The sequence below is a fragment of the Bradysia coprophila genome, unplaced genomic scaffold, assembly GCF_014529535.1.
Source record: "Bradysia coprophila strain Holo2 unplaced genomic scaffold, BU_Bcop_v1 contig_176, whole genome shotgun sequence".
Classification (NCBI taxonomy): domain Eukaryota; kingdom Metazoa; phylum Arthropoda; class Insecta; order Diptera; family Sciaridae; genus Bradysia; species Bradysia coprophila.
Genome location: NW_023503442.1, coordinates 680,292 through 703,457, shown reverse-complemented (window position 1 = coordinate 703,457; position 23,166 = coordinate 680,292). Strand labels below are relative to the sequence as shown.

General features: G+C 39.0%; 1 protein-coding gene and 2 long non-coding RNA genes across 3 annotated transcripts; all 3 read left to right on the top strand.

Annotated features, from left to right (window-relative positions):
- Nucleotides 1-10,061: 10,061 nt before the first annotated feature.
- LOC119075092 (cysteine dioxygenase 1-like) lies at nt 10,062-10,539 on the top strand. The gene is given in 3 exon segments (XM_037181483.1): nt 10,062-10,182; nt 10,348-10,426; nt 10,428-10,539. Coding segments are annotated over 3 exon segments (312 nt in total).
- A 1,311-nt stretch (nt 10,540-11,850) lies between these two features.
- On the top strand, nt 11,851-12,181 carry LOC119075072. Its single transcript, XR_005087299.1, has 2 exons — nt 11,851-11,976; nt 12,120-12,181. It is a non-coding gene; the product is annotated as an uncharacterized LOC119075072 (long non-coding RNA).
- Nucleotides 12,182-13,823: 1,642 nt separating this feature from the next.
- On the top strand, nt 13,824-14,382 carry LOC119075093. The gene is made up of 2 exons (XR_005087305.1): nt 13,824-13,981; nt 14,178-14,382. It is a non-coding gene; the product is annotated as an uncharacterized LOC119075093 (long non-coding RNA).
- Nucleotides 14,383-23,166: the final 8,784 nt, after the last annotated feature.

Here is a 23,166-nt window from a genome sequence, read left to right as displayed (position 1 = left end):
CTGTTTAACTTTTTGTTTTTATTTTTATTTAAATGTTTTGACTCTGAATTCTTAAGAGTTTATTTGTAGGCATTTCAGCTTAAGTAGCTTAAATTTATAGGCATTTCAGCTCCTTTCAGTACCTCTTTGTAGGCATTTCAGCTCTGTTATTTTGTTCATTCAAGTCTTTTCAAAAATCATTTCAATGTTTTTAGTCTAATAGCCTCGCGCTGTGGGTGAGGTCTACTGTTGCATTTAGTCCGTTGCTAAATCGTAACGTAAAAAAACCCGGCGCTGCCCTTTCTATATATTACACTACGGCAGAATAATTTCGTTTGCAAATACACACCAAAATATGCTAAGGAGTTCAGAGTTCTCACATGCTACAATGTAGCATTGCTCAGAATTCCCACTCCTCCTAAAACTCCCAAAATTCATAAAATGGACCAAATCCTCCTAAAATCCTCCTAAAACTCCTAAAATGGGTTCATACTCTCGAACGTTTAAAGTCAAGCTTCAGTAAAACTGAAAAACTAGAAAAGAATACATGAAACTTTTTTTTTAAATTACTCGTCAAAAAATTTGAACCTGTGGTATCAACACCACCAATTTTTAGCCCCGTACGATGTACTGGGGGCTTATAAGATTAATATGCCGTTTGTAACACGCCGAATTGGAAGCAGACAGTAAGGTCAAAGCATTTGGTTATGTTCATAGATGACGAATCCGCAATAAAAAAAATGTCCGTCCGTCCGTCCGTCCGTCCGTCCGTCCGTGACCCCTCTAGCTTGAGTAAATCACAACCTTTTTTCAAAATTCTTTTTTTCCCCAATTGGTATCGACAAAAGTAAGGTCAAGTTCGAAAATGGGCATGGTAGGGTCGGCCCCTCCAGAGCTAGGGCCCTATAGGTGTTTTTCAGTCTTTCGACGATATCTACCGAAATACGCACGCAATAGCTCATTGTGATATATCAAATGAAAGGTATTGACGAGTAGAACAAAGTTGCTAAACATTGTTTTTGGGTAAGATGCAACGTGGGCTTGTTGGGAGGGCTCAAAGGTCGTTTCTTGGCCCTAAGTGTTTTTTGCACATAAATCGAGTAAATCTCATCCGATTTTGCTAGTTTTAGTTTTTTATGGAAGGTAATTGAATACCGAAAAGAACGTGACAAAAATAATTTCAAATTAGGGCCCTTGGACTAAGGCCGCTACTCGGCCCTAAGTGTTTTTTGCACATAAATCGAGTAAATCTCATCCGATTTCGCTAGTTTTTGTTTCATTTGAGAGATAATTGAATGCCGAATAGAATGATGGCAAAAAAAAGTTTCAAATTTGGGCCCTTGGACTAAGGCCGCTACTCGGCCCTAAGTGTTTTTTGCACATAAATCGAGTAAATCTCATCCGATTTTGCTAGTTTTTGTTTCATTTGAGAGATAATTGAATGCCGAATAGAATGATGGCAAAAAAAAAGTTTCAAATTTGGGCCTTGGACTAAGGCCGCTACTCGGCCCTAAGTGGTTTTTGCACATAAATCGAGTAAATCTCATCCGATTTTGCTAGTTTTTGTTTCATTTGAGAGATAATTGAATGCCGAATAGAATGATGGCAAAAAAAAGTTTCAAATTTGGGCCCTTGGACTAAGGCCGCTACTCGGCCCTAAGTGTTTTTTGCACATAAATCGAGTAAATCTCATCCGATTTTGCTAGTTTTTGTTTCATTTGAGAGATAATTGAATGCCGAATATAATGATGGCGAAAAAAGTTTCAAATTTGGGCCCTTGGACTAAGGCCGCTACTCGGCCCTAAGTGTTTTTTGCACATAAATCGAGTAAATCTCATCCGATTTTGCTAGTTTTTGTTTCATTTGAGAGATAATTGAATGCCGAATAGAATGATGGCAAAAAAAAAGTTTCAAATTTGGGCCCTTGGACTAAGGCCGCTACTCGGCCCTAAGTGTTTTTTGCACATAAATCGAGTAAATCTCATCCGATTTTGCTAGATTTTGTTTTTTATGGAAGGTAATTGAATACCGAAAAGAACGTGGCGAAAAAAGTTTCAAATTTGGGCCCTTGAACTAAGGCCGCTACTCGGCCCTAAGTGTTTTTTGCACATGAATCGAGTAAATCTCATCCGATTTTGCTAGTTTTTGTTTCATTTGAGAGATAATTGAATACCCAACGGAAAGTTGGCAAAAAATTTTGGGTTTCTAAAATAATGTCGTAAATTGTTGGTTTTATTTGAAAGGTACTTCGTACGGGCTTTCGTAATTGCGCTATGCGCAATTTTAAAAATGAACAGTTTCAGTAAATTTGACAATGCCCAACCTGACTTGCATTTTGGTAACAGAAGCATTAGAGGGTTGTAGACGTATTAGGGTTCCGAGCTTATTAGGGCTACGGACGTATTATGGTTGCGGACGAAATAGGATTACGGGTTGTACGGGGCTAAGTCGCAGCAAACGCTCCGACTGTTCTGATGCCTTGTTTACTACAGAGTGCGTTACGGAAATGACTCCAAACTTTTTAGCCCCGTACGAAGTACGAAGGGGCTTATAGGATTACGATGCCGTGTGTAATTGATGGAATTCGAAGCAGACGGTAAGGGCAAAGTGTTTGCCTATGTTCATAGATGACGAATCCGCAATAAAAATTTTGGCCGTCTGTCCATCTGTCCGTCCGTCTGTCACGTCGATATCTTGAATAAATCAAATCCGATTTCAAAACATTTTTAGCCCCGTACGAAGTACTGGGGGCTTATAAGATTAATATGCCGTTTGTAACACGTCGAATTGGAAGCAGACAGTAAGGGCAAAGCATTTGGTTATGTTCATAGATAACGAATCCGCAATAAAAACAAGGCATCAGAACAGTCGGAGCGTTTGCTGCGACTTAGCCCCGTACAACCCGTAATCCTATTTCGTCCGCAACCATAATACGTCCGTAGCCCTAAAAAGCCCGGAACCCTAATACGTCTACAACCCTCTAATGCGTCTGTTACCAAAATGCAAGTCAAGTTGGGCATTGTCAAATTTACTGAAACTGTTTCATTTTAAAATTGCGCATAGCGCAATTACGAAAGCCCGTACGAAGTACCTTTCAAATAAAACCAACAATTTACGACATTATTTTAGAAACCCAAAATTTTTTGCCAACTTTCTATTGGGTATTCAATTACTTCTCAAATGAAACAAAAACTAGCAAAATCGGATGAGATTTACTCGCTTTATGTGCAAAAAACACTTAGGGCCGAGTAGCGGCCTTAGTCCAAGGGCCCAAATTTGAAACTTTTTTCGCCACGTTCTTTTCGGTATTCAATTACCTTCCATAAAAAACTAAATCTAGCAAAATCGGATGAGATTTACTCGATTTATGTGCAAAAAACACTTAGGGCCGAGTAGCGGCCTTAGTCCAAGGGCCCAAATTTGAAACTTTTTTTTTGCCATCATTCTATTCGGCATTCAATTACCTTCCATAAAAAACTAAATCTAGCAAAATCGGATGAGGCTTACTCGATTTATGTGCAAAAAACACTTAGGGCCGAGTAACGACCTTTGAGCCCTCCCAACAAGCCCGCGTTGCATCCTACCCAAAAACAATGTTCAGCAACTTTGTTCTACTCGTCAATACCTTTCATTTGATATATCACAAGCAGCTATTGCGTGCATATTTCGGTAGATATCGTCGAAAGACTGAAAAACACCTATAGGGCCCTAGCTCTAGAAGGGCCGACCCTACCATGCCCATTTTCGAACTTGACCTTACTTTTGTCGATACCAATCGGGGAAAAAAAGAATTTTGAAAAAAGGTTGAGATTTGCTCAAGCTAGAGGGGTCACGGACGGACGGACGGACGGACGGACGGATGGACGGACGGACGGACGGACGGACGGACGGACCGACATTTTTTTTATTGCGGATTCGTTATCTATGAACATAACCAAATGCTTTGCCCTTACTGTCTGCTTCCAATTCGACGTGTTACAAACGGCATATTAATCTTATAAGCCCCCAGTACTTCGTACGGGGCTAAAAATGTCCGTCCGTCCGTCCGTCCGTCCGTGACCCCTCTAGCTTGAGCAAATCTCAACCTTTTTTCAAAATTCTTTTTTTCCCCGATTGGTATCGACAAAAGTAAGGTCAAGTTCGAAAATGGGCATGTTAGGGTCGGCCCTTCCAGAGCTAGGGCCCTATAGGTGTTTTTCAGTCTTTCGACGATATCTACCGAAATACGCACGCAATAGCTGCTTGTGATATATCAAATGAAAGGTATTGACGAGTAGAACAAAGTTGCTGAACATTGTTTTTGGGTAAGATGCAACGCGGGCTTGTTGGGAGGGCTCAAAGGTCGTTACTCGGCCCTAAGTGTTTTTTGCACATAAATCGAGTAAATCTCATCCGATTTTGCTAGATTTAGTTTTTTATGGAAGGTAATTGAATACCGCAAAGAACGTGGCGAAAAAAGTTTTAAATTTGGGCCCTTGGACTAAGGCCGCTACTCGGCCCTAAGTGTTTTTTGCACATAAATCGAGTAAATCTCATCCGATTTTGCTAGTTTTAGTGTTTTATGGAAGGTAATTGAATACCGAAAAGAACGTGGCAAAAAAAGTTTCAAATTTGGGCCCTTGGACTAAGGCCGCGACTCGGCCCTAAGTGTTTTTTGCACATAAATCGAGTAAATCTCATCCGATTTTGCTAGTTTTTGTTTCATTTGAGAGATAATTGAATACCCAATGGAAAGTTGGCAAAAAATTTTGGGTTTCTAAAATAATGTCGTTAATTGTTGGTTTTATTTGAAAGGTACTTCGTACGGGCTTTCGTAATTGCGCTATGCGCAATTTTAAAAATGAACAGTTTCAGTAAATTTGACAATGCCTAACTTGACTTGCATTTTGGTAACAGACGCATTAGAGGGTTGTAGACGTATTAGGGTTCCGGGCTTATTAGGGCTACGGACGTATTATGGTTGCGGACGAAATAGGATTACGGGTTGTACGGGGCTAAGTCGCATCAAACTCTCCGACTGTTCTGATGCCTTGTTTTTCCCTGAAAGATAGTCAAAATAGTGAGGCTAAGTTCGAAGATGGGCGATTTTGGGTCGACCCTCCCGAGTTGGGGCCCCATAAGTGATTTAACGTTTTCCAAAAATATCTCTGGCCATTTAAAGGCTACACTTGTAAGTGATACATCAAATGAAAGGTATTTGCAATACCTATCGACGAAAAAAAAAGTTTATGGAAATTGGATGACCGACTCGTGAGTTAGACCCCTTGGTGTGAACTAGGTACAGGGCGGCAAGCCGTTTTTGCTTGTAGGCTGGCCAAATTTGTACGGATTTAGATAGATTTTGCTTTATTAGATAGGTATTGACCGTAGCAATCCGGAAAAAAAAGTTTATGAAATTCGGTTTACCGGAGCGTGAGCTAGGTCTCTTGGAGTGAGCTTATATGTGGCTACTCGGCCGTACATTGAAGGTGGTGGTTTCTTTTGTTAATATCTCGAGTAAAATTTGACCGAATTTCATGATTTTTTTTATGTTTGAAAGATATTAACGAATATAAAGCAGCCGTACTATTCCACCTCCTAACAAAATGGCCGTCGGCCGCCATTTTGGATTTTTTAAAAACAATATAAATCGATGAAAATGATAATTACAAAGTCACTGATCAGTGAGAAGTGTAGTTTGTGTTACATTTGAAAGGAACGTCGTACTGGGCTTCGTAATTACGCTTTGCGCAATTTTTAAGACGTACACATTTCATAAGAATTTTACTTTACCGACGTTTACGGCCGCAGTAGACTTACGGTAAGAGTAGGGCGACGGACGAACTAGGGTCACGTGCGCAATGGATGTACGGGTTTGTTCGGGCCTCAGTCGCAGCAAACGCTCCGACTGTTCTGGCGGCTCGTTTTCACGTTAAGATTTGGCAACACATCCGATACGGAATAAATGAATCCAAGCTTTTTTTACGTTACGATTTGGCAACGGGCTGTTTATACATTCATAAATCTCGGACGATGACAATTAAAAATAAATACAATTCATGCGGGTGAAGACAGGACCTAACAGGTAGACAATAAAAAGCACAGCTCTAGAGTATAGTTAAAAATTATACGCTAGCCATCATTTATTGTTGTAGAAAATGAACCAATTATCGACTTTCCGTCATTTTATTAAACAAACAAGAGCAGGGATGCTTAGGCTTTGATGAAGATTCAGACAAAGATGTGGATTGTCAGGGAAGTAAAGGTACAAATTATCAGGTAGCAGCGCTGTAATGCCTATGAGTCATTCTCAAAATCGTTTAAAAGTAAAAATTGACAGTCAAAAGAAACAAAATGCACAAATTAAACAAACAGAGCTGTAAGCTCTTGCTTTTGCAGGGTTCGCGTAAAGCGTATTTTAGGTTGTGATAGTGGTTTGATTTTAATCATGTACCTTATAATAATGAAGGAAATCTGTTTGGATCGTTGAAATCTGCTTGGGATCGGGTTCGGATAAAGGATGGAGAACTTGATTTTCAGTATACTCGTTAGTTGTTTTACGTGTGGTATCGTGAAGGAATCAATTCAGGCTTACAGCATCGCTAAGGACCAATTTTGTGATTTTTTCAAAGAACGTAAGAAGGTGACAATGGTTTTATGACTGCTGTATTGGTTTCGTTAGAGTTGTGTGTCGTTGAAATGTCTAAATTAGCTGAGGAATTTTTTTAATGCATCTCAGTGGAAGGTTTCTTCAACGGCACGTGAAACGAAAATGAACCACGCGTGGTGAAATCAAGTTTCTATCTTTAGACAAGTGTTCAAAAGGGTGTCACATTCAGAATTTGGTTTCTAAATAAACATTTTTTCAGTGATTCCAAACGTCCTGTATAAGGACGCACCGTTTTGATCTACACAGGATTTTAATCAAGTAATGTGGTTGGCCATTCAGCTGAAAGTCAATTTAACGTCATTCGAAAAGAAAAAACAAAATTTGGTGCTTGGTGTACGAAAAGAATTAGAAAGTTTGGAAAATTGGATGAAATGTGACTTGGCCTCAATGCATGGAAAGAACGATCCGAAATTTGGTGTCTAGTTTAGTTGGGCTCGTTTGTTGCGTTTGTTTGTTTGTTGGTTCTGTTTGAATGAATTTTTTATGTTTTTTGCTGCGCTTGGGTGTTTTCACAGCAGTTTTCCACTTTATCTCCCGATTTTCCATCAGAAGATGAACTTGCTCCTGTAAACTTTCGAAACTCGTTCAACTGAAAGTGTACTGTTGTCTCGTGTAACGGACCAGTGGAAACCTCTGACCGCCACTGTATCCGGAGGTCGAAACAGCATTTCATCTCCACTTTCGCTTCACGCGATCCATGGTAAAGGGAAAAGTAACTGTGCTCTGTTTGTTTTGGTGTATTCGTTTGAACTTAATTTTGTCTGCGTATTAGATAACACCACCCCTGGAATTAGTATGTTTTTCCAGGTAAAATAAAGTTTTGTACCTTCGGAATATTAAAGTGTGATTGGGAGAAATGAAAATAATAAGAAACGTAGTTTTGGCGATTTTAAAGCTCTTTCCAAAAAGCTGATTTTCACTGTTCACGCGACCTTCATACATTCTTAATCAGAGTGTGCTAAAATTTTTGTTGAGGAAGCAACATATTTAAAATTGTAAAATATATTGCTTTAAACAATGGAATTCAAACGGAAGAAAGCCAAATCATCTGACACTTTTTGACGCATTTTTTTTGTTATAATTTTCTTCCTAAAATTTTTCTGGCAAGATTTTTGTTGATAAAACGTTCGCGTACTATCCTCATCAGCTGCCATTTGTGACGCATATCTTTTTGCGTGTCGACTCTGTAAGCGTCACATACATCGATATCAGTTCTTTTGTAAGTGGATAACAGGACTTGCGTCACACCTCCACTGTAAGCGGTTTTGGGCGATATCAGCTCTTTTGTAAGTTTTGATTTTTTAGAATTTGGTCGCAGATAATAGACAATCATATTGCGCAGTTTAAACGAAAATATTCTTCTTACAAAACTGTATAACTTTCTCTTTGATCTGAGCCTTCCAGCTTTCATTTGACGAAAATAGAAAATTTTACGAAATTCAAAAATTTGGCGAAAATCGAAAATTTGACGAAATTTGAAAATCCGACTTAATTCGAAAATTTGACGGAATTCGAAAATTTGATGAAAATCGAAAATTTGACGAAAATAAAAAATTTGATAAGAAACGAAAATTTGACTAAAATCGAAAATTTGGCCCACTTAAAACGCTCATAGCTACCAAATAAGTGACTTTTTAGGGAAACAATGAAACACGCATCGACTAGAATCTAAAACTCTATAAATTTGTCTTTTACACGAGGTTTCCATCTGCCGTATTTTCCGAGTTATGGCTGACATAGCTCGCACTTTAAACGCTCACAGCTCCTAAATAGACGACTTTTTAGGAAAACCAGGAAACACGTGTCGACTAGAATGGTAAACTCTATAAATTTGTCTTTTAAACGAACTTTCTATCTGCCATATTTTCTGAGTTATAGGTCCTATAGCTAAACAGCTTAACACGCTCATAGCTCCGAAATTATAAGCTTTTATGAAAATTCCTTTAAATTAGTTTCTTAGAATTACGTCCTTGACATACCCTGAAAATTTCAGCCAAATCCACCGGTAAATTCAAAAGTTTCGTTGTAACAAAGTGACAAAGGGACAAAGGTTGACAAAATTCATCATTTTCAAAATGTTTGAAAATCAATTTCTTCATACAAATTTTCAAGTTTTGAAATTTAATATCTCGGCCAAATCTTGAACTTATGAGGCGTGTGATAGCTCGTTGAACTCGTATGGACGCCCAGATTACGAATAAAATACTTTGGGGTAGTAGGAGCAAAGGGGAGGAAAAGTCAAAAAGTTAGTGTATATGTTACTCAGACCTACGTAAAAAAATTTTGTCAAATTTTTCAGTGTGAACGGACTTGCGTCATGGCCCGTCACTAACGTAGGGCCATGATTAAGTTGGAATAAGAAATGGTTCCGATTTTTTCGAAATAGTTGGAAATAGTGAGAAAAGTAAAACAAGGCATCAGATCAGTCGGAGCTTCGTACTACCCGTAAACCTATTTTGCCCGAAACCATTAAACGTCCGTAGCCCTAATAAGCCCGTAATCCTTATTCGTCCGTTATCAAAATGCTTCCGTAATCTTATTGCGTACTTGACATTATTGCCTATTTTTGCAAATTAACTGTAAGTGTTCATCTTTAAAATTGCGCTTAGCACAATTACAAAAACCCGTACGAAGTACTTCTCAAGTATAAAACAAAAGTTTACGATGTAATTTTAGGAATCCGAATTTATAACTTTTTTTACCAATGTTCTTTCGGTGTTGAATTATCTGTCAAACGAAACAAAAAGTAGGAAAGTTTGATGAAATATTCTTGATTTATGAGCAAAAACCACATAGGGCCACAAAGCGGCCTTAGTCGAAGGGCCCAAATTCGAAACTTTTTTTGCCATGTTCTTTTCGGTATTCAATTACCTTCCATATAAAACCAAAACTACCAAATTCGGATGAGATTTACTCGATTTATGTGCAAAAAACACTTAGGGCCGCGTAGCGGCCTTAGTCCAAGGGCCCAAATTTAAAACTTTTTTGCCACCATTCTATTCGGCATTCAATTATCTATCAAATGAAACAAAAACTAGCAAAATCGGATGAGATTTATTCGATTTATGTGCAAAAAATACTTAGGGCCGAGTAGCGGCCTTAGTCCAAGGGCCCAAATTTGAAACTTTTTTCGACACGTTCTTTTCGGTATTCAATTACCTTCCATAAAAAACTAAATCTAGCAAAATGGGATGAGATTTACTCGATTTATGTGCAAAAAAAACACTTAGGGCCGAGTAACAACCTTTGAGCCCTCCCAACAAGCCCGCGTTGCATCTTACCCAAAGACAATCAGCAACTTTGTTCTACTCGTCAATACCTTTCATTTGATATATCACAAGCAGCTATTGCGTGCGTATTTCGGTAGATATCGTCGAAAGACTGAAAAACACCTATAGAGCCCTAGCTCTGGAAACTTTTGTCGAATATTTCGATGATATTGTGTTGGGGTGAAGGCCATGGTTCGGCTATTCACGATCATGTCGATGTCCATTGTTTCATGAAAATGCTAAGGGGCGAATTGCAAGAAATTCGATATGCATGGCCAATTAACGGCACCGATACCGAAGAGAATTGGAATGAACGACGAACAATTGATGGACTATGATGGCGAAGAGTTGCAAAAATTATCGAGGACTACACTGGAAACGGATGGTGTTTGCTATATAAATGGTAATTTGGATCGTGTCGTGTATTCAACTGCTTTTGTTTAAATGTTATTTCGGGATTAACGGATACACTTGGACTGCATCGGGTTGAAAATCCTAGCCACAGTGATAGTGCCGTTTCGTTGCATTTATTGTTCCATTTTCCACAAAAAAACGGGGAAACGAACCAGCTGTATTGTAACTTTTTGGAGCAAATTTATAGAAAAACGGGATAAGGTAACAGAGTCACGATCAAGTTTATAATTTCGAGACAACTTTTCATTTTTCTTAATTATTCCCAACATCAGACTGCCACTACAACAATACTACCAGAAGATACTAATGCGTGTAAGGGGAGACACTAACGACGATTGTATGATCACGACAAGTACCTACGGTAGAGAATGGATATGTGTCGTCGGTTAATAACGAAAACCAACTCAATCTAACGAATCTGCTATTGTTGTCAGAGATATACATACTAAATGTGTCACAAAAAGGTATAATTCATAATTTTATCCAATTAGTTACTTACTTAACATCATAAAATTGTTTAATTTATTTTTATGACATTAAACGTTTAAAAGTCAATGGAAAATATTTTTCAATGAGTTTTCCTTTTGCCATGAGACCTGTACATTTGTTAGTACAGCGCTGATGGGAATTGGGCTATAATGCCTAACTGTTTGTTTAAGAATAATGGCTAGTGTTCCTTTTCCCATAATGAAATCATATCTACTTGAGATACATAAATCTATTACTTCTCTTGTTCAAAGTATTTTCGAGTCATTATGAATGGCTGAAAATTCAATGAAAAATTTGTCATTTCCGATTACTTACTTAAACAAAAAGAAGTCAGATAAAGCGTGTAAGGTATATAGATCATCTTCAAGATACGATATTTTCAGACGTAACCTCACTTAAATTTCGTTCATTTGTACTACATTTCAAAATTATAAAATCTCCATAATTATAGATCATCTTCAAATCTATAATTATGGAGATTTTATAATTGTTAGCTTGCCATTCATACTCCAGAAGAAGCACTTTCACCTTTCACAACGCACTGCTACTAGCACGAACACTACTTTGACAAATGTCGAATCTGGAGGCTTTAGTGATGAGAGCTACCGTTTGTATTGTGTGTTTCAACTCATACAACGAAAACCATTCATCTATCTTTACGAATGAAACGCAGTGCCTATTGTGAACTGTGACTACATCAGCCTCCAAATATTTCTTGTGTTCATGCAAGGAGCAGTGCGGTGCCTTTCACCAGTTATGGAGTTAGATCGTATTGCTTAAATGTTTCACAGTTTCATTGAATAATTTCTCCACTTCTTCGACTATCAAGCATATACTCTAAATAGTCGGAATCTGTCTCTTGCGGATAGATTTTCTCGATATCTCGCACCTAAATTTATTTATGGTCATACCTCTTCCATAGTCAGAATCCGTAAAAACTCTAACGTATGAAAATATCAGAAATTTTGCAACACTAGAAACAATTTAATTAATTAGCCCTTCTAAAAATCAAACTCTTCACGTATTTTCAATGCTCTTTCTTTCAGCGCCTAATTAAACACAATGTCATAACTCAAAAATAACTATTTTGCATCAATACGGAAACCGAGCACCTTTTTACAACAGAAATGTCAAGTTTCACTGACTTCTTCACGAACAAAAACGGCAGTGAAGAATGTACAGCTGAATTTTTTTTATAAAAATAATTTTTGACCGTTAAAAATTTGAGTTTTGTATGAAAATTCAATTTTTTTTTCGTTGTTATGTTGGATTTCCATACAAGCCTGTCTGTCAAAATTATTTTTATAAAAAAAATTCAGCTGTAACCGCACAGTTAACTTTGACAGTATTAACTGAGCGACAAAAGTTAACGCCAGTGAAACAATTACGTTTTCTGTACGTGCCCTTAAACGTCGGATTCGTTGCTTACATCCGCCGCGCCGCTGATACAATGGCAATAATTTGTAGTGAGCGTCGTATGGATTTTTATTTTCAAGCTCATTTTAGCCGAAACAAGTATATAAATGATTGTTTTGCAACAATAATTACCTGTTTTATTGATATTGAACAACCGTGTAAATAACTAAACTAACAAAAATATCGGCTACACTCTTTTTTAAATAAGGTTTCACAAGCTTAAGTCAATACAAAAATATGTGTCGACAAGTCAATAAAATTTGTTTAAAACATTTGTTAATATTTTACGCCGTATTGACGCATTCAATTTTTCATAGGTTTGTTATTCATAAGTTAATCAGGGATGTTACTTCCTTCCTTTATATTTCGTTGACATTGGCATGTTAGCTGAAAGCTGATTTTTTTTCTAAGAGTGTTATTCCAAGCATACTCCGTTCCATGGCTCTTTGTGTCACTCTCAATTTATCTTCGGATGCTTTCGTTAAAGTTAACGTTTCCGCTCCATAAGTGAGCACTGGAAGGACACAAGTGTCGAAAACTTTGCGTTTCAGACTATTATTCATTTTAACTTTGCGTTTCAGACTATTATTCATTTTGCTTTTGAAAATTAGTCTGAGTTTTCCGAACGCTGCCCATGCAAGACCAATCCTACGTCTTATTTCTGCAGTTTGGTTGTCCAGACCTAACTTCAGCTTATGTCCTAGATATACGTAGCTGTCGACTCGTTCAATGACAGTGTCACCAATTTTGATTTCTCTATCGTCCCCGATGTTGGTCATGAATTTTGTTTTCGATAAGTTCATCTTGAGGCCAACTTTGTTTGCCTCTTCACTTAACTGTTGTAGCATAAGCTGAGCCTGACCTAGATTCGCTGTTATCGGTACAATGTCATCAGCGAAGCGGAGATGGCTCAGGTACTCTCCATTTATCTTTATTCCCATTTTACTCCACTTTAACTTCCTAAAAACACTCTGCAGAATCGCCGTGAATAATTTCGGTGAAATGGTGTCACCCTGCCTTACACCTCGGCCGATTCTGAATTTCTCCGTGCTCTTATGAAGTTTTATACATGAAGTAGCATTTCTGTACACATATCGAATTGTGTTGGAGTACCTTGAGTCTACTCTACATTCGTCTAATGCGTCCAATATCGACCATGTTTCCACTGAATCGAAAGCTTTTTCGAAGTCTATGAATAGCAAGACTATGTCGATGTTGTATTCACGACACTTCTCAATGAGCGTTCTCATCACCTGCAAATGGTCGTTTGTGCTGAAACCAGATCTGAAAGCAGCTTGTTCAACAGGTTGGTAGAGGTCGAACTTGTTAGTGTACCTCTTCGTATAGATTTTGATAAACAACTTATTGCAACGCTAGATCCAAAATAATGTCAAATAGTTATTTGGATAACAAGGGACAAAACTAACGACGTTCAAACATAGAGAATACTGCAAAAAAAAGTCTTCGAAATTTGAAGTGCTTCCTTTTCCATTGGTTTGCAACACCTGCCAAACATTGAAAAATTCTTAAGTAAACTTTGCAAAAGAGAAACATACAATATCTATATATCTGGCAATCAGCGGAAAAAAACAACATTTCCATACGGAATCGTGTATCGAACAGTTGTTCTATTGCTATCTATTTCCACTTACTTCATCTAATTATAATTATTTAAAAATGCGTTCTTGCTTCCTAATTCTGTTACTGGTTGCTGTGCTGTCAATCTTTTTACTTCCACTTGTATCTGGAGATGAAATTGCTGTTGGTAAGTATCATTTAAACTCATTTTTTTGCAAATAAATATGGAAAACTTTCGTGGCATTTTGTGAACGAAGAAACAGATCAGTTACACCATGGCAGAGTCAATTTTCAATTGAAAATGGCTCAGTACGCAATTTAGCCAAAATGGCTCGACTTTAATGAAGAAAAACGGAATGAAATTTTTTCTATATATTTCTCAGGTCCTTGTAATGGTATTATCTCATGTGAAATGCAGTGCAAAATTAGCGGATACGCAGACTCAGTTTGCAGAAAAAATGTTTGTTATTGTATAACGTCTACAGCGTAGAAAGCAAGACATTTTAATTGAAAGTTCAGTGAAAATGAAAGTATCTTTTGAAAGAGACTTTTAATTTTCATTAGGGCTCAATAAAATCTAAAAATGAAGTGTTTTAGTCTTCTTGTTGCCTTCCCGTTCCTCCGTTATTTCGATCAACAGGTGCAGCGAATAACTTTTTTTTTGAACTTTTATGGTTTTTTATTTAAATAAGAGGAAAAGACTGCTGACAATGGCGCAGCCCTTAAAAACGAATCAATTTCAATACAAAATTTGCCGTCATCATGTTCTTCACCTCCTAAAATTCTATTGATACATCAGAGATATATCGTAATATCAGGGATTCCTCACTTTTCTCACTTTTTCCAACTATTTTCAGATCCTTTACTCACTTTTTTTTTAAATCAATCAAAGAAGAGCAGAAAACATGTTAGAATTGTAAAATTTCGCCTGCGGCGCTAGAAAATTCATCCTAAAAGTTTCTAATGTACTATAGTGCATTGCAAAAACATTTTACAAGTCTATTCTCCCATTTTAGTGCATCACCTTTTAACTATGGTTTCAACCTTTATATTTTGAGTGGCTTTAACTCTAATGCGAAAAATATAGCTCCCAATGCGTCGACCGGCTAAACAGGGGCTGAAATGTTGTTCGACACACAAACTCTCCGTGCCCAGGGGTGAATGTGCGGACACACAAACTATATAATATAGTATATAGAGTAAATAGAGTATATAATACTGCAGTACTGTAATTTCGATACAGCAAGTATAATATAAAGTGTCAGCAGTTTTCGGCTCCGGACACACAAACTGACCGGACCCAGAGGTGGAGATGCGGACAAACATACTATATAATATATTATATAGAGTAAATCATACTGCAGTATTGCAACACAAAGGAGTATATACTACTAAATTATTGCAATAGTATTATACCTATTATCAGCAGATCTCGAGCAGCGGGCACACAAACTAATTTTTTTTACCAGACCCGTTACTCTATCGAGTAACGGGAATGATGAATTGTCAAGAAAAATCGCCAAAGTGTGAAGAAACTCCAAAATATGACGAATCCTTAAATAATACAATATTGTCGATTTGACTTTGGCGATACTTCACGGCTGTGTGGATGGAGGGGAACTTCCAGAAGATTTTTTTGTCAAAAACGCAACAATTAGCCAACTTTTTATTTAGAAAAAGATTGTACGGGACAGTTAGAACAGAAACTGTGAAAAACTGCTGTAATTTTCTCGACCTACACGCTAGAAGCAAGCTAGGGCCTAGTGTGCACCTCAGTCTTAGGGCTCTATCTTACGAACCACTGACCCGATTTTGACAGAACCTTTCATTTGACGTGCCACATGCGGTTGCAAGCTTCTTATATATGTCAATATACTTTAAAAACCCTCAAGCACTTATAGGGCACTTATAGATCAATTTTGTCGTTGAATTTAATTATCAAAATTTTGCTGGCGAGATTTTAGATGAGACACATAAATAAACACACTTCTGATACATATCATGACAAGCACACAATATGTTTTTGAAGACAATAGAAGCTGGACGTAGGGTGGCTAAATGTACAAATATGTTTTACGTTCTTTTGTTTGTTGAGACGTACTGAACGTTTTCCAATATTGTTCACTGATTAAAAACATCTTTTTTCAAATTCAAACGGCTCAATTTGCATAAAGATACTCTTAATTTAGAAGCCTAATGTAATGATTAAAAACCAAGCGAAAATGTAGCCAAACCAAAATTTAGTTTATCGACCCTATATCACATTTTGAAATCGTGACTGCAGCGCCGTCATTGTGACCGCTGTGTTAACTAAATTTAAATTTGGGGATTCCATTGTTGTGGGATAAAGTGTCGGTTAAATAAGATTAATACCTTTAGAAAACCCGAAAACTAAATTTCTTCGACTGCACACGGGAAATAATTTGATATATCGTTATCACAATGAGTGAAAGTATCAGAGGGCTTCATCTGGATACGAAAAATCAAATAACTTTCCTGGTAAATCTACTATTGTTATTTCAAAAAAGAGTCCGGTCGATACAAAAGAGACAAATTTGTAAATATTAGGACTAAAGTGCATGTGTATGTGACGAATGACATTTTTTCTTTACAAATATCCGATGTTTGTTTACTTGGGGACTTAGCCATTTGATTTTTTGTATTTTTCCACTGTTTACAGCAAATACAATACACAATCATTCAATAATGACAAAGCTAATGTGTTTATTACCCAAACATTCCGAAACTTCGGACGGTACATATGTTTTTTGTGCAAAATGAACGTACATAGTCGCCGATTGCGCAGAGTGGCCAAAGAAGGGATTAAGGGTAATAAAACTTTAATATTTAAGGTAGTTCGTATTGGAATGCATTTCTTTCCAATCTTGGTATTAGTTAGTTATATGTGCATTGGGTGGAACTGGAAGGGACATCGCAATAAAGTGCGAGTGTTAATATCCACAATGTATGGGAACAGTTACACTTTTGGGTAATCTCAAATCTCTCCACGGGGGATGCCTAAAAATTCCGATCGAAAATCTCGAGTCATTCGTTAAAAGCGAAAATATTTCCGTGATTTTTCCATTATTTACTTCGAGTAATTCAATATGGCCCACAAACATATCAGCAACATTACACATACTGTGGCATTTTTAAGAAGGCTGTTGTCATCAATTAATGTGGCAAAATGGTAAGGCTGTATTCGCACTCACTCCGTTTTGCTTAGATTAGATTAGATTAGGATTTTGGGGATTCTCAACCCGAGAGTTAAGACAGCACCTGGATCAATGATCCTTTGTACTAGTCCCCTTCCTTGTTTATTTAACATACGCAAAATAATACAAAGAGGTTGAACTAAGCGCTCTTAAACATACATCAAAACCAAAGTAAAATAAAGAATACAATGTCAAAATCCTGTGCATTTGTAGCAAAGAGAAATCGAATTAGTAAAAGCTTTGAAACGTAAATCCGTAGACAGATACATCGATGTGGCATGTCAGGAATCGGAACTGATCCTTACAAGGGGCGAGGCCAAATGGCAGTGAGAGACCCAACAGGGAGTGTACATTCATGGGAACCTACCGGTTTTCTTAAGAAAAACAGCCAGGTTGGTTAAATCCATGGAACTGACATCTAGGTCCAGACCAGAAAGTTCTGGTTTGCCTAGAAACGCTCTCCTGAAATATCTATACCTCGGACAGTCGCTTATCACGTGGTATCCGGTCTCTTCACCACGTCCACAGAGACATCTAGGACTATCAGCGTGACCGATGTCAAAGAGATGCTTGTTTAATTCCCCATGGTCTGAAACAGCTTCGATAATTCTCTTGATATCACTCCTTTTCAGATCTAAGAGGGGCTTGCTCAAATTCAATGATGGGCTCCTACAGAAAATCTTTGTGTGTCTGGCTCCTTCATATTGCTGCCATCTCTTTTTGTGTTCCCGAAGCAACCATTCCTTTACAATGGCCTTTCTGGTGGACGCAGTGATTCCAAACATCGGCTCCGATCCAATAAAGTCTGACTCCGCTCCTTTATTTGCCAAGAGATCGGCTCTTTCATTTCCCGCAATACCTTTATGACCAGGTACCCAGAGAATCGTAACAGAGTTGGACACCCCAAGGGCATTCAGTGCAACCTTACAGTCTAGAACAGTTCTTGACCTAACATAGGGTGAACTTACCGCTTGAATCGCGGATTGACTGTCGGTACAGATATATATATCCTCATTGGATACGTTATCCCACTGCATTTCTGCACAAACCTCTGAGATGGCAAACAACTCTGTCTGAATTACTGAGGCAATATAGCCAGTTGACAGACTGCGCTCTAGGCCCAGATAATCGCACAGATAACCCGCTCCCGTTAGACCATCCTTCTTGGATCCGTCAGTAAAACAAACCACATTACTAGAGGGAGGATAGACACCTCTTTCTACCAGCCATTCATCTTCCTTTGGAATAAGCCAATCAAAATTATCGTCTAACATATACTCTGCCCTAATCTGGTCGCTGGGCATTTTCAGGCGATCGTCATCGATCAGATTAACGATTGAGGCGTGACCTGTATCACTCGCTGAGGACCACGAACCATTATAACGTACATTGGCAGAGGAATTGAAAGCCACGGACTTGACAAAAAGATCCAAGGGCGGCAGAAAAAGCAGCGTCTCTAACGACATCGTCGCTGTTGAGCTCTTCGCTCCAGTCACGCAGAGACAAGCTAATCTTTGAAGCATATCCAGCCTCTTTTTAGTTGCCTGTATTTCTACTCTCGGCCACCAGACCAGACAGCCATGACACAGAATGGGTCTGACGACAGCTGTATACAACCACCAGATGGCATTCGGGGAGAGTCCCCACGTTTTTCCAAAAGTAAGTTTATGATCAAAGATCACTCCTAGGTACTTAACTGAGGGCATAAGGTCAACACTCGTACCGAAAATGCTAAACCGGCCTAAGGCCACAGAGGCTTCATCTCTTCTCTTACTGAAGAACACAATCTTGGTCTTAACAGGATTCACTCTCAAATTATTCCTAAGGCACCACTCCTCGGTCAATTTCATAGCAGTCCTCATCAGATCACCGACCGTGTCAACGAAATCTCCGGATATGAGAGTGGCAACATCATCTGAATAGCCTTGAGTAAACAAACCAGAATCGTTGAGCTGAACCAAAACAACCTAGAGCAACTTTACCATTCTTAAGCATACTCTCAATCTTATGGGTTAACTGATGTAAGGCAGTGTCTGTCGACTTCCCCACCTGGTACGCGTGTCGATTCGCATGGAGCGGATATCTTTTAAGCTCTTCCCCTCTCACATAATAGTCCAACAATCTCTCCAGCGTTTTCAGCAGAAAAGACGCAAGGCTAATCGGGCGGAAATCCTTTGCTTCACAGTGCGAGGCTTTGCTTGGTTTAGGAATAAAAGCGACTCTGACTTTTTCCCAAAGCCTGGGAATATAGTTTAGAGCAATTGAGTTTCTAAAAATGCTCCTCAGCCTGTCAAGCAAAAGATCTATACCTTCTTTGAGAAGGGCTGGAAACACTCCATCCAGGCCAGCCGACTTAAACGAGAAAAACCTGAAAATAGCCAACTTGACTTTACCCTTCTTAGTAAGCCTTTCCGCAAACGACCAGTCTCTACGCGAAGGCACTGGTTCCGAAGCTTCTGAAACCTGATTCTCTTCCTCTTGTAGGTGGGCGCTTCCCGGAAAGTGAGTCCTAAGCAGATGCTCAGCTGTCTCTCTACTATCTCGGGTAAACGTACCATCAGGTTTCAAAAGAGAACCAACCTGAGCCGTTTTATCCTTCGCCAAGAGCTTGTGTATACGGGCATAGCTCGGAATGGAGTTAGCTTTCTCAAAGAACTTTCTCTTACTACTTTCCTTCAGATCTTCCTGGGCCTGGTTGTAATCTCTGAGAAGTTCCCTATACCTCGACTTGTTTTCTTCCTGATACCGGTTCGATTTACCGGCCCGATTCCAGGCTTTCCTCAGCTCTCTTCTTCTTGTCAAGTTCATTACTACACAATCCATTTTTGTACAGTGGTCTAGGATTCCTAAGAGGGCAGGCAGACTCAAAAGCATCTACGATGGCGGCTGTACACCTCTCATTCGCCTCTTCTAGACTAGTTCTTGTCAGATACCTATCCACCTGCGGCAAAGCTTGCAGGTTTTACCCCAGCCGTTGCCTATACAGATCCCAGTCCGTCTTTCTCGGATTACGAAATGGTAATCCGCGCGGAAGCCCACCGCTAATGTCAAACCTGATCAGTTTATGATCTGAAAAAGTTTCCTCGTCAGTAACCCTCCAAGAGCGAACGGATTCTGCAAGCAGACCGCTAGACCCCAACGTCACATCAATGCATTCTTTCCTGACTGCGTTAACAAAGGTCGGCCTATTGCCTCTGTTTAGGACAAGGAGATTCGTCGACATCAGATATTGCAGAAGATCCTCTCCTCTTCGATTTATATTTGAACTGCCCCATATCTTGTGATGTGAGTTTGAGTCCATCATAATCAGAAGTGGAATGCGATCTTGCCTACAAAATTCTACAACCTTTTCCAGCGCTGGGCCGGGGGGAGGAAGTTTGACTTCTACATATCCTTACCGCTACTAGGTCGTCTTCAGTGAGTTGATTTAAGGCGAGTGCATTTACATCCGGGGAGATATGAATAGCTGCCCTTGGTCTAACTCCTTTTTTATGGTAAAACAGACGATCGTGCAATTGCCCGAAACCATGTATTTTCTTACCCCTAATCCATGGTTCTAGTATTAGTGATATATTTGTCTGCTCCACTCTGATGTCACGACAATAGGTGTACGTGGCTTTTTTGCAGTGGAGCAAATTAATTTGTGCTACTTTTAGGGCAGTACCGGCATAGCCAGACTGTAAACCTGGAGCTGAAAAGTTGTTTATGGCTTGGTTTGTTGGATCCATTCCTATAAAAGGTTAGGATGACCATTCGACCCGGACCCTTCCAGTTGGATGAGCCCAGCAGCCGAATAGGCAACTTCCATCTCTTCATGAGAAGATGGTTTTCCAGCCGAAGCCGTTTTTCCAGCCGAAGCCGGTTTTCCAGCCGAAGCCGGTTTTCTAACCGAAACCGATTTCTTAGCCACAAACAGATTTCTGGTTGAACCAAAATTGAACTGATTTGTGTTGGGTGTGGAGTTAGCAATTATCCCCTGCATACCACTGTCATCACTGGTCATAGCCGGGCTATCCTGGGTGGAACCAGACGGCAAAACTACTTTTTTCCCCTTTGATTTCTTCTCGAGATTTACCTCGACCGGGCCCAATATCCAGTTTATAATGTTATTTTGCCGTTTTATCTTTTCGTGTGAGGTTCTATCCATTCTTAAAAACAGTATAAGGTTGACCTTACCTCTCGGCAACCGTCGGACGATGTGCCATGATTCGGTGTCCATTATTTACTTCGAGTAATTCAATATGGCCCACAAACATATCAGCAACATTACACATACTGTGGCATTTTTAAGAAGGTTGTTGTCATCAATTAATGTGGCAAAATGGTAAGGCTGTATTCGCACTCACTCCGTTTTGCTTAACAGATGTATTTGAACGATAGAAAAGAGGCGTGGTTTACATAAGCGGATGTAAAATCCGAGTGACTGTGAGTGAATTCAGCCTAAGAATGAAAAATTATTGCGCATAGAAAATGGTGACAAAAACAAGTACCGGAAATAATGTAGAAGTACACATGGTACGTAGGAAGCAACGACATCTATTGGTCGTGAAAATCTCCAATACCACCAATATGTAGGAGGAAAACGTCGGCTGAAATTTTATGAGCAGGAAATACTATTTTGAGCCGGTGGACCAGCGTTATTTCTGCATCTCTTAAACGTATTTAATAAAAAGTTTTTGATGCAGCACTAGATGAAATCAGTGGTGCCAACTGAGTTTTCACATCGGTTGAGTGACATCTTGAGCAAAGTATATAAACACAGAAGGCAATGCAAATAACACGGATCCAAACTTTCAGGTGAATTTTAGCTCCGTCAAACTTTGATCTTGAGCACTTCTTCAACAAACGACTGTATGAATCGGTGATACCAACTCAAATAAATGCAAAAGAATTTTTGACACATCGAAGCTTGTCAGTGGTACCAACTTACAAAAACACTGACTTCACTGACTAGAGAAACGAGCAACAGGTGGCGCTAATGTATAGAAAAATGGAAATCAGTGCTACCAACAGTATTTACACAAATTCATATGTTCATGAATATCATTTAGTGTTCGGCTGTTGGCGTGTAAAGTCAGTCTTTTGCTTTTTTGGTGTGATGCAATAAACTTTCAACAAAAAATAAATTTTAAGAGACAGCAAACAGTGTCCGGCAGAACGTGTCAATTTTGGATCATTCATAAGCATTTGGTGGACAAATCATCCCAATTTAAGCAAGTAAAATGGGTTACGATGTGGAGCGTTTTGTTGGTGCCGTAATGGATAACGAACTTCTATGCCAAATTTGCGCATCGGTTCTGCAAGATGCCATGGAGACGCCATGCGAGCACTTCTTTTGCACGGCATGCATAAAGAATTGGCTTTCACTAAAAAAAGTTTGTCCGATCGATCGACAGCCATTACGGAAGGCTGAACTTAGAAAGCCGAGCCGATTGCTTCGTAATTTACTCGGAAAACTGGAAATCAAATGTGATTTTGGTAAGTGGCCCTGTGTCTTCTATTTTCAGCATTTCCTTTGTTGTGACGCAATTTTTTTTTTCTTTTTTTAAGAGGAGAATGGATGCAACATGGCCGTGAAATTGGAACATTTGGAAAACCATCGGAGCGTATGCAACAACAATCCGGATACAGAAATTACTTGCAATAAAGGATGCGGCCTTATAATCAGGCGCCGTGATTTGGCGAACGATTGTTTGGTCCATTTGAAAACTAAAATTCATGGTCAGGATGAGAAAGTATCGCACCTATCAACGACAGTGACCCAGCAGCACGCCCAGAAAGAGGGCCTCAAAGCAGAGATTAGCAGATTGCAAGGCACGATCTCCACGTATGTGGATGAGATCGAAAGACTGAAAAATTTGGTTTCCGTTGCACCAATCAGCAAAGTGAGGCTATTGTTAAATGCGGACAGTGAGATTTATCAAACTTTCGAAAATATGAAAACGCATCACAACCAATGTATCTTGGAAAAGGAGGACGAATCTGGCAACGCGGTTGCACAATTGATTGATCCATTAGAACCGTCCAATCCATTCTTCAGTTTGTGTGTGGTGAACAGTGGGCCTTTGATTGCCATGGGATTCTCAGGCAGATTGTTGCCAGGACGACCGAATCTTGACACATCTTTAGTTTATCTGAGTGATGGAACTGTCCGGTT